The following is a 12,309-nucleotide window of genomic DNA, read 5'->3' on the forward strand; positions in this document are numbered from 1 at the left end:
GCACGTGGCCCTCTACTGGGGCAGAGGGAGCAATACAGCAGCAATTTAACCACAAAATTGGGCAATCTGAATATTGCAGTTGAAAATCCAGACAGGTTAATCCATATGGATGCAATCCTCTGAAGCAAGGTAGAGGTAGGGATGCCAGTTTTGGTTGAATGTATTTCTGGAGGTTTCATCACATGACATCACATGATTAATCTTTAATTAAAGATTAATCTTTAATTCCTGGAAACTCCGGGACAAATCTGGAGGGTTGGTGACCCTAGGGCCTGGAGAGGTCACTTCTGGAATAGCCTTAAACACAAGTTATCTTCTCAAATCTAGGACTCCAGGGCAAATTGATCTCTCTCATTCCACTCCTCAGCATAGTTTTACTTTTCTAACTGCCACAGTCGAAAGGGAGAAGACATTTATATCTAAGACACTTAGGATGCTTGTATATCTCAATGCTAGGCCCAATATGATGTTTGGGCCAGATATACTTGAGAAACAAACAGGTCAAATACACCCACCTGGCTCCATAGACATAGAAGCAGTAGATATGAAAGGTCAGGAGTGCAATGATGTCAGAGAGGATGGAAAGCGCTACAGTCAGGCCCAGACAGGCCGATAGGCCAACATACCAAAGGATCATCTCAATGAATGGAGACATCAGGTGGATATAGCCTGGTGAAAGTTGGAAGAGTAACACTGTACAAAGGGTATTTATTTTCTCTCTGGAGCCTCAGATGAAACACTTGATGGCCTCAGCTTCTCTCTCCCCCACCCCTCGCAGAATGTTGTTGCAGAGATCAGAATCAAGATCATATGAAAGTAAAAACAGCAAATTCTGTTAGACTGCCATCTTATATCTACAATGACTGGCAAATACCACTCATTTCCTTCCTGATCCTCTCAGCCCAGGTGTGGCAGTTTTAGTGAGACACACAAACACCTGCTCACCCTGTCCAGACAAGGTCAGCTTGTTATTCATTTAATCCTCTGGGTACATTTTTCAGGAACATACTAATCAATTACTGATACATTTTCACCAAAATCTCCTACTCCAACAGAAACCACCGCAAAGGAGTTGTTGTGAAAATGGTGTGTGCAACATTTTTAGTGGCACGAAGCTTCTCTGATCATCGTCAAGGTAGGGTGAAACCTTGGAAAACCAGAGCTCTGCTTCATTCATTAACAGAAGGAGACAGTCACAGGATTCTGTGTACAACGTGGCTATTTTCCAACATAAAAAATATCCTTATGACCAGTGAGTTTCTGTTTCAAAGTGGGGTGAAGAACGCAAACATGAGACAGTTAGAAGTGCTGTAAATTAAACTGAAGTCAGTTACAGGACAGGTCCTGTACTTAAACCCTCAAACTTTCCCCACCACCATGCTATTACACTACCCTTTGTAGGGCAGATGAAAAAGTCTATAGGGGAACCTGGACCTTCGCCTGGGCACCAACAATCACTGGTGCGAAATAAATTAGCACCACTATGTCTTTTACTTTCTGCAAAGTAACTAGGTGAGCACTGTACTTATTTGCATCATTTCCCTGTGTCGATTTCATGAATCCAAATTTGGCTCATGTTCCCAGACCAGAAAGATTCACAGACCAGTATGTCCATGCAATGAAAATTTTGATTCATCATACATCACTAGGACAATCTTAGATACTAGGGAGGGAGAAGTGAGAAGGAAAGATGAAAGGTTAAACAACTGCACTTACTAATCCACAGGTGAATGTGGTAAAGGAAGAACCGGCCCAATACCTGGTCCAAAGCCCGGTTCATTTTTAAACCAGCTGGCACTCCCATTAGCCACTGAAGCAGGTCCTGGAGCTCTTTGGCTATATGCTACAACATAAGGAGACAAGCAATGTTAGTTACTGGAAAGCTATTACACTGTACGTTTGCAACACTCCTCACGTGCACTGATAGAGGAATGGTGAGATTTTTCTAAAGCTAAAACCTTTGGGGAAAAACTGCCTCAGAGGCACAAAAAAATACTATAGGAGTTACATTAGAAATAGCATATACCTCACGATGAGCCAGTGACCCCTTTCTGAATCTTAAGATATCACCACCTAAGAGCAAGAGCTCCTTAGAAGCCTTGTCAGAAATTAGAAAACAGATTGTGCTTCTTACAACCCTTTCGCAGGGAGAAGAGCAACCTGAGTGATTTTCACAGAAGGCTCTCATGAGGTAATGATAACTCTTGAGAGCTGAGTAAACAGGTTACCCAAAGTAACATATATTAGAGATGATCAAACAGTTAAGATGGTGGAGAAATCTGTCAGAGGAAGACTGCTACACAAATAGGCTGGGATTTTCAGAAGAGCTTGAGGTTATGTCTTCATTGACAATAACATGGTGCAGTTATCCTGCTGTAAAAACACAGTAGAGACAAGGCACTTGTAGTGTTTCCCACGACATAAATTAGGTGAGATCAGCCATAGGAGGGGGGCATAGGACTGATCTCGGGTAGTAGCCTCGCAATAAACACTACAAGTGCCTTGTCTCCACTTTGTACAACAAGATAACTATCACATTTGTTACCTCGATCAAAAAAAAATAATCTTTATGTCAGTGAAGAGAAAGCCTAAAGGGAGTTAGGTGCCCAAATCACATACATAACCAAAATCAAACACATGCCTACAATGGTGGATTATGCAGGAGAATCTAGATTTGGTACCCAAGATTGATGGATTATGGACCTAATCTCCCAATGATACATGTGCATAATGTCTTTTCATCCTAGAGTCACACAGACATTGCTGAATTTATAAACATAACAGACACACATACTTCTAGTTCAGTAGCAGTACATTTTCAACATGAACACAGTTTTCCTTGCCAACAGGATTGTCTGTTCATCTCATCCACCCTCCTTTGCCCTCACATCCCTTAAAACATTCATTGCAAGCCAGGGCTGGCTTGTACCAATGAACCTGGCCCTCACTGAGAAAGAAGTGCCAGATACTTTATAAATAGAACTCTGTTAATATTTAAAGTGTTGCAGCTGTAACTTAGCAAAAAGGAATTTTTTTTTAAATTTTAAATTAAATATTTAAATGTTGAGAGCAGTCCTTCTGCAAGGTTGTTTTCTGGTACGGAAAATTACTGAAGTCCTTAGATGACTCCCGTTTGCAGTTAAATCCTGACTATTGCTAAGCATTCCTGCACGGTGTCTTGGCTGTTGTTGCTTTGTAGGCCTTGGGGTGTAGTCTTGTGGGGTTTTTTTTGCTGTTTGATGCTTTAGAGCCAATTGACAGCAAGTAGACTAAAATACATGACTTTAAGAGTCCCATCTTCTAGCTGCAGTCGTTAATACTGAATGTGTCAGATATTAATAGATTAAATGTAGTACATTACATGGAAGTCATTTCATTAAGGTGCTGTAGGAGCATCACTAACCTTAAGAACACAGCTAAACTGGTTTAGATCAGCTCAGTCTGGAATGACTTTCTTGTTTAACTGCAGTGCACCTTTCTTCTCAGCAGAGACTTTGACAGTGGTGTGGCACCAAAGGAGAATGACAGGCCCGTTCAGGACAGGTAGCAGGACACAAGCACAGGCAAGGATGAGCTCTTAATGGGTGGTCTCATAAAACTCAGAGCAAACCATAGCTGTTCAAAAGCTAAAAAGAACTGTCTTTCTGATATATGTTTGAACAGTGCCTAGCACAACGGGCCTTGGCTTCTAGGCACTTCTGGACTAGAACTAATAATTATAATAATGAAATTAACATATTATCTCCTTGTTTTATTTATGGATTAGCAGAATTCGACTGACAAGGGACTTGTTTTAAAGAATGACTTGAGATGCATTCACTAGTATAGGATCAGAAATATTCAGCATGGTTTAATTGGGGCATGATCTGTGACAGATAATAAACAGGTGTCCGCCCCAAAGAGCTTGCAGTTTAAATCCATGAGCAAAACTAATATGGAACACAGACAGCATGGGGTGGGGGATTAGCCTTTATAACCACAACACTTCACAGAGAAGATAGGGAGTTAGAAGGTTTTGTTTCTTTTTCAGACAGGGAGGAGGACTTAGTGCAGAAGATCCATTGTGAGGCTTTTGGGAGAAGGGGCAGCTTGGAAGAAGGCAGAGTCAGGAGCTGCCAGCAGGGAAGCTTGGGTTGAACAGAGAAAGTGGGAAGGTGTGTAGGAGGAGGTGAGGGCAGATATGGAACTAAGAAAGGTTATTTTCCACTATACATTCAGACAGCTGACTCCAAAACTGGCCTTTTATACTGCACAGAGCTACTCTTTAGATGTTTCTGAATCACACCTGCTTCATTTACTGACAAAAACAACTTGTTATTATAGTCAGCACTGAACAGCTAGTCAAGCTGTGAAAGAGGGAGCTGGAGCCGGTGCCTTGTGCATTATTGACAATTGTCAACTAAGTGCTGAATCATTATCCCTGGGGATAATGAATGATGAGGGAGGAGCACAGCTTGATTTTCATACAGCAGGTTGGGCTTACAGTGCTGGCAGTTGGAAAAGGAGAAAATGACATACCTATTATTTTTTTAAAAGCAACAAAGAGTCCTGTGGCACCTTAAAGATTAACAGATGTATTGGAGCACAAGCTTTCGAAGTGGGTATTCACCCACGAAAGCTTATGCTTCAATACATCTGCTAGTCTTTAAGGTGCCACAGGACTCTTTGTTGCTTTTTTACAGATCCAGACTAACACGGCTACCAATCTGATACTATTATTTTTTGTCTCCATAGACAGGGCCAGTAGCGCAGCTGCGGGGGAGCAGGGGGAGCAGCCACTCCCCTGAGCACTCACTCGGCGCTTCCCAGCACATCTGGGTCTTTGGCGGCACTCACTTCAGGCTCCATGCATCTTGCGGCAGTGGCTCCTGTGGCCGGTGCTTCTCCTGCTCTCTCTGTCCTTGCTTTGTGGCAGCCAGGTGATGCTCCTCCCTGTGCCCGTGGGGGGGGGGGGGCTGCTACCTTGCTTGGCTAAGGACTAATCCAGCACGGGTTTCCCACAGGCAGCTCCAGGTTGGCGGCAATTCGGCGGCGTGTGCTTCAGTCGTTCTGGGTCTTCGGCGGCAATTCAGCGGCGGGTAATTCGGAGCGGCGGGTTCTTCAGTCTTCGGCGGCAAGACTTGGGTTTTTCTTTTTTTTATATGTTCATTCCCCATGCTCTTAGAACCTGGCTACGCCATTGGACAGGGCTGGTGGGAAGGTGTGACATACTAGAGTGCAATCCACACCAGTGGGAGGCTGTGTCACCCTTGCTATGCAACCTGGAGTGCCTTGCAATGCCTTACTGTTGCAGCTTCCAATTTGGACTGCTCACAAACAGCCTGCCAGCATGCAGGTCCCTCCCAAATGTGTTTGTGTAACTGCAGCCTGCCAGTCACCCCCTGACTCTCACCAGCCTTTGTTATACAGCAGGGTGCCCCAACACACTCCCAGTCCCACATTTTCCTCCAGAAATGTATGCCTTATACTGCCCAGCCCTCTCCTGGACAGTCCAAATATATTAAGCCCATTATTTCTTTAAGAGAATAATATACACACAACTTGCCATCCTAAATGGAGTTATCCAGACACTTTAGCTTAAACACACTAGATTAGATAAAACAACAAAGCAAGTTTATTAACTACAAAGGGAGAGATTTTAAAGTGAGTACAAGCAATGAGGTACAGGAGTCTGAAATGGCTACAAGAAAAATAAAGCTAAAACTCATTCTAGTGCCTGACAAACGACATTAGATTTAAAACAAAGTTTCTCACCACATGATTCCACAGTATTACTGACCAAACTCTCCAAGTCAGGATTCCCCCCCGCCCCCCGGGGCCAACGGCTGCTACTTTGGTCATCACAGGTGCAAAGAGTGAGATGGACAAGGAGAGAGAGGAGGGGTCTCTTGAGGTGTTTGCCTCTTCTTTTTATAGTGTCAGTCCCTCTCTGAAAAGCATGTCCAGCTGAGAACCAAGGGACAGAGGCTGGTGGAGGAAGATGACCTCATGCTGTTTCTTTCCTAAAATGCAAATCTTTTGTCCCTGCCCCTCTTTCTTGCCAGCCTGACAGAGCTCCAGTGTGCCGGATAACAAATGCCAGATAGAAATGCAGCAGCTAGCGGAAACCCGCTGCAGCATGGATCAGAGATTTTGCTGTCATACTGGAAAACAAAATGGTGCTGTTTTGCACCACATGTGCTGAAGTCATCAGGGTGATATTTCTGGATGGCTCAGGCCCGCCTCTTTTATGAGCACTTGGGAACTGATCCGTGCCCTCTGAAGTCTATGAAAGAGCTCCCAGTGACTTTAGAGGCACTTTATGTGCCCATGGAGCCCACAGTGAAGAAACCAAGTTCCTGACGCAAGGAGAAATTGTAAACGGCATGAAATCTCACTGATAATCATGGACATACCAGTAAAGCAATACCTTAGACAAACAGGAAGGGGCAAACTGAGAAGAACATACAGCAAGGGAGTAGTTCAAATCTCCAGGGAAGTAAGCTCTTGAGTGCACACCTCTCTGTATTTCTGAGACATCACAGGCTACTTCAGTAAGGGGCCAGAAGGAAATAATGGATATTGCAACATCCAAGTGGGAGTGAATGATTTATCTGCATGATTCAAGAGGAGAAAATGAGAAACTCCTACAGCATGCGCATCCAGGACAGGTGGTGCGGTCCAATGCACTTTGAGCAGGAGAGTGTCCATCTGCCATAGACACTGGGCAGACAGAACACTTCTTGAGTCCACCTGTGCACACAGGAACTGAGCCAAAGCCATTGTCATCTCACATTTGCTAAGCAAGCAGACTGCAGAGAGCACTACAGGGCAGGTGATCTTCCAGCTGAAACATCTCCACATGGGAACAGACTTCAGAATAACAATGCATAAAAAGGTTGAGAGTTTATGCCTCATATTAATCCTACCACTGGATCAAATATTAGAAGGGGAGACTTGTATTCCAACCATCACCCTCTTTTTCCCCTTTCCCCGGAACACTGAACAGCTGAAACTGGGCCCACCCTTGAAAGTTTGACTAGATAATAGCAATGAGACACTTTAAACCACGGCTCTCAAACACCCGGCCTGCAGGCCATCTGCGGCCCACAAGCGTCCCCAGTGTGGTCTGTGGAGCTCTGCAGTTTTGGGGCCGGGTCTCTCCCTTGGCCCCACCTGCTGCCCCCATGCGCTCCCCCTTCAGGGGCCCTGGCAGTGCAGCGGAGGTGAGCAGCATCTGCCTGCTCACTCCAGTGGCTGCCGGCCACTTCCTGTGGACCAGGGGCAGGGCGGGGCTGTGCCTCCGTGCACTGCCCCGGCCTTGATCGCCCCTGCGACCAATGGGGTGCTGTGGGGGTGGTGGCACACGGAGGCCCCCCTGCCCTGGAGCCCCAGGTAAGCGCTGCACCCCTGACCCCCTCCCAGAGCCTGCGCCCCCTTCCCACACACCCTTCCCACCCCCAAACTCCCTCCCAGAGCCTGTGCCCTGTCCCCACCTCCCCCAACCCCCAAACTCCATCCCAGAGCCTGCACCCCAGACCCCCTCCTCTCCCCAAACTCCCTCCCAGAGCCCAACCTCTCACCCCTTCTGCACCCAAACTCCCTCCCAGAGCCTGCACCCAAATCCCCTACCCCAGACCTCCTCCCCCACCCAAATTTCATCCCAGAGCCTTAGGCAGGTGGGGGAGGGGTGGAGTTTTTTGGGGGGTCAGAGTTTGGGGGGGCGAGTTCTGGGAAGCATGAGTGACATTGGCCCGCTGGGAGGATTTGAGGACTGGCACTGGCCCTAAGGTAAATTGAGTTTGAGACCTCTGCTTTAAGCTCTTGTCTGGTAAGTGCATGATAGACACTTTGCTTGCTGTGTCTGCATCGCATGCAGAAAGATGATCACAGGAGTGCAACTAATTTTGCCCAATATGTTATTAGATGAGGAGCACTGAGCAAAGGGACCAACAACAGAGCAGCTGTGAGTTCCTCCCAATAAATGGATGAAGAAGAGAAAATAAGTTGATGGAATTCCTCATAAGTTGGACTGGGAACCCCTTACCATCCAGAAGCTGGAGACAGTAAAATGAGGACTCCTGCAGCAGAGGCATTGTAAGACAAAAGGAAAGATCTGCCTCTCTTTTCCAGAAACCAAAGGGAAGGGACAGTGAAGGGATGATGCTGTGCAGCCTTATCACGGTATTCACCAATATGTGACAATGCTGAGCCACAAAAAGATGGAAGAAGCACATATTGACACAACATCATGACGCAAATGTGGCAACTCAAGAGCAGGATGCAGGCACAGGAGCCAACAAACAGAGCTGTAAACAGGGGAGTTTGAGTGGGACTTCTGTTGGAGGAGAAGCTATGTGTAGCTATTTGTAGTTGTATTTGTACGTGTGGAGGCTGGTAGGGGCAGTGTGCTGGGAGAGAAGCTGAGCCCTGTTTAGGGAGTGGGGCTTTTCTGACTAGGGGTCCTATAAAGGTAGCCAGCCAGTCAGGCAGGCAGCGGCATAGACAGCTGCAGTGACACAGGAGCCAGCAAACAGAACTGTAAACAGGGGAGTTTGAGTAGAAGTTTACAAGGGGTGTTTGGGGGAAGACTAAGGCAGGCAGAGGAACACACAGGCTACTGAAGGGAGTGTGCAGTGTTCTAGCAGCGTCTTGGTGCTTGTTGGGGGTTTGTTTCACTGTGGGTGGTGGTGTTTTGTGTTGGTTTGTGTTTCCCAGACTTACAGGATTTAGGTGGGAAGCCTATGACAGATACAGAGGCAGCAGTTGTAGTGACCCAAGCAGTGGAAGACACAATGAAGATGACTGGATGTGGAAGCTGTGGCATGTACGTGATCCTGGAGGGGGTGCCTGAAAAGAGTTTTGTCTGCATGAAGTGCTGCCTGATGGAAGAAAAGATCTGAGGACTGGAGATGCAGGTGGAAACTCTGGTCAAGTTTAGAAGGGTTTGAGTGGATGATGGCACAAAGACATGATGAGGCAGAAGGGAAAAGCTCAGACTTGCAGATGGAAGCAGGACCAAAGAACTCTGAGGGGAGACTGCTGGGTGAGGAAAGTGGACGGTGGAAGCGTGTGACTAAGCGAACCAGGCAGAGGAAAAGATGGGCTAGTGAAGGCGCAATAGAGCTCAGGAACAGATTTTTGGAGGTGGAAAATGAAGAAGGGGCACAGCAGGTGGTTGCTGAAGGTGAGAGGGCAAGGAATAAGAGAAGAGCAGCTAACCCTAAAAGGCGAGGGGAAGAGTCAATGAAGATGACACCAAACATGAGCCTCAGGAGGATACGGGATGGGTTGCAGAGGATTGCAAGGGTGAATAGGAATCGAGAGGACTTGCAGCCAGAGGGAACAAGGGATAGACCAGAGAATAGCACCTTCACCCGGAAAAAGCAGGTCTATGTGACTGAGGACTCCTTACTGAGAAGAATAGACAGGTCTGTAACCAGAGCTGATCCGGAGAACAGAAGGGTGTGCTGTCTGCTATGTGCTAAGATATGGGATGTGGACCTGAGGCTGAAGAGGATCCTAACAGAAGCGGAAAAGAATCCGCTGATTGTCCTTCATGTGGGAATGAATGATACGGCTAGATTCTCACTGGAACGTATCAAGGGAGACTATGCCAGGCTGGGGAAGACACTTATGGAAATTGGAGGCTCAGGTGATCTTCAGTGGGATTCTGCCTGTTCCTAGAGAAGGGCAACAAAGGTATGACAAGATTATGACAATCAGATGACTCAGGCAGTGGTGCTATAAGGAGGGCCTTGGGACGTCTGGCCACTGGGAAGCATTCATGGACAGAGGACTGTTCTCTCAGGATGGACTTCACCTGAGTAGTGAGGGAAACAGACTTCTAGGATGGAGGCTAGCACAACTGATTAAAAGAGCTTTAAACTAGGAATTGGGAAGAGATGGTTGGGAGATGTCCAGGTAATCTCCATGCTGGATTTTAACATTGAGAGGGACAAGAAAGGATACTGTTGTGGGTAGGAGAAAGGACATACGGAGAAAGGGTACTGTAGATACAATTCTAATCGGTGATACTGGCAGTAGAATGTCTGGGCCTGATCGGGTAAAGAATGTGAGTGAAGCCAAACAGCAAGAATTAAGATGTTTGTACACCAATGCAAGGAGCCTAGGTAACAAAAGGGAGGAACTAGAGTTACTGGTGCAGGAAGTGAAACCAGATATTATAGGGATAACAGAAACATGGTGGAATAGCAGTCATGACTGGACTATAGGTATTGAAGGATATGTGCTGTTTAGGAAAGACAGAAATAAAGGCAAAGGTGGTGGAGTAGCATTGTATATCAATGATGAGGTAGACTGTAAAGAAATAAGAAGGGATGGAATGGATAAGACAGAGTCTGTCTGGGCAAAAATCACATTGGGGAAGAAAGCTACTAGAGCCTCTCTTGAGGTAGTGGTTGGGGTGTGCTACAGACTGTCGGGATCTGATTTGGATATGGATCTCTTTAATGTTTTTAATGAAGTAAACACTAATGGGAAAAGACGGTTACTCACCTTTGTAACTGTTGTTCTTCGAGATGTGTTGCTCACATCCATTCCAATTAGGTGTGCGCGCCGCGCGTGCACGTTCACCGGAAACTTTTTACCCTAGCAACTCCAGTGGGCCGGCAGGTTGCCCCCTGGAGTGGCGTCGCCATGGCGCCCAATATATATCCCTGCCGGCCCGCCCGCTCCTCAGTTCCTTCTTGCCGGCTACTCCGACAGTGGGGAAGGAGGGCGGGTGTGGAATGGATGTGAGCAACACATCTCGAAGAACAACAGTTACAAAGGTGAGTAACCGTCTTTTCTTCTTCGAGTGATTGCTCACATCCATTCCAGTTAGGTGAATCCCAAGCCATACCTAGGCGGTGGGGTCGGAGTGAGAAGTCGCGGCATGGAGCACTGCAGTTCCGAAGGCCGCATCCTCTCGACTGCTGGACCAGGGCGTAGTGGGAAGCAAAGGTGTGGACCGATGACCAGGTCGCTGCCCGACAGATTTCCTGGATGGGCACACGGGCGAGGAAAGCCAGCGACGACGCCTGCGCCCTGGTAGAATGCGCAGTCACACGGCCCGTAGGGACACGGGCCAAGTCATAACAGGTCCTGATGCAGGACGTTACCAAAGAGGATAACCTCTGGGAGGAGATAGGAAGCCCTTTCATACGGTCCGCTACCGCCACGAAAAGCTGGGGGGATTTGCGGAAGGGTTTGGTCCTCTCCACGTAGAACGCGAGAGCCCTACGGACATCAAGCGAGTGGAGCTGCTGCTCCCTGCCTGAGGAGTGAGGTTTCGGGAAAAAAACCGGGAGGAATATCTCTTGGTTGACGTGGAAGGCTGAGACCACCTTGGGTAGAAAGGCAGGGTGTGGTCTCAGTTGCACCTTGTCTTTGTGGAAGACCGTATATGGGGGGTCTACCACAAGAGCTCGGAGTTCCGACACCCGTCTAGCTGAGGTGATAGCTACTAGAAAGGCAGTCTTCCAAGAGAGGTAAAGCAGGGAGCAAGTAGCTAACGGCTCAAAGGGGGGCCCCATGAGCCGGGACAACACCAGGTTAAGATCCCAGGTTGGAGCAGGGGGACGGACGTTAGGGAATAAACGTTCCAGCCCCTTAAGGAATCTCGACACCGTTGGGTGAGAAAAAACGGAGCGACCATCCGCACCCGGGTGAAAGGTGGAGATAGCTGCTAGGTGGACTCGCAACGACGATATGGCCAGACCTTGCCCTTTGAGGGACCAAACGTAGTCTAAGATGTCGGTCACCTAAACTTCCATAGGGCGGAGATTTCTCTCTACGCACCAACAGGAGAAGCGCTTCCATTTTGCCGAATATGTGGCTCTTGTGGACGGTTTCCTGCTGCTCAAGAGCACCTCCCTCACCGGCGTGGAGCAGCGCAGCTCAGAACCAGTCAGCCACGCAGGAGCCACGCCGCCAGGTGCAGCGACTGCAGGTCTGGGTGACAGAGGGTCCCGTGTTCCTGGGTGATCAGGTCCGGATGAAGGGGCAGGGGAACTGGGTCGGCTACGGCCAGGTCCAGCAGCATGGTGTATCAGTGCTGCCTGGGCCATGCCGGGGCCACCATGATCACGTGAGCCCTGTCCCTGCGCACCTTCAGCAGGACCCTGTGGACCAGAGGGAACGGGGGAAACGCATAATACAGGTGGGTCGACCACTGGATGAGGAAGGCATCCGCTATCGACCCCGGCTCCCTGCCCTGAAAGGAGCAGAACGCTTGGCACTTCCTGTTCCCCTTGGACGCAAAGAGGTCCACCCGGGGATAACCCCACCTCCGGAAAATGGAGAGAGCGACGTCCGGGCGGAGGGACC

The 12,309-nt window shown here is 48.1% G+C and overlaps 1 protein-coding gene across 3 annotated transcripts in view; it reads right to left on the minus strand.

Annotated features, from left to right (window-relative positions):
* PIGQ (phosphatidylinositol glycan anchor biosynthesis class Q) overlaps positions 1-12,309 on the minus strand; it is a 55,415-nt gene that overhangs the window by 13,409 nt on the left and 29,697 nt on the right. For all 3 annotated transcript variants that reach the window (XM_030577411.1, XM_030577412.1, XM_030577410.1), the window contains 2 exons: positions 1,717-1,843; positions 516-669 (listed from right to left, as the gene is read on the minus strand). In XM_030577411.1, the coding sequence (XP_030433271.1) occupies positions 516-669; positions 1,717-1,843 (281 nt within the window). The remainder of the gene's footprint in view (positions 1-515; positions 670-1,716; positions 1,844-12,309) is intronic.

This window comes from Gopherus evgoodei, chromosome 10 (genome assembly GCF_007399415.2).
Source record: "Gopherus evgoodei ecotype Sinaloan lineage chromosome 10, rGopEvg1_v1.p, whole genome shotgun sequence".
NCBI classification, from domain to species: domain Eukaryota; kingdom Metazoa; phylum Chordata; order Testudines; family Testudinidae; genus Gopherus; species Gopherus evgoodei.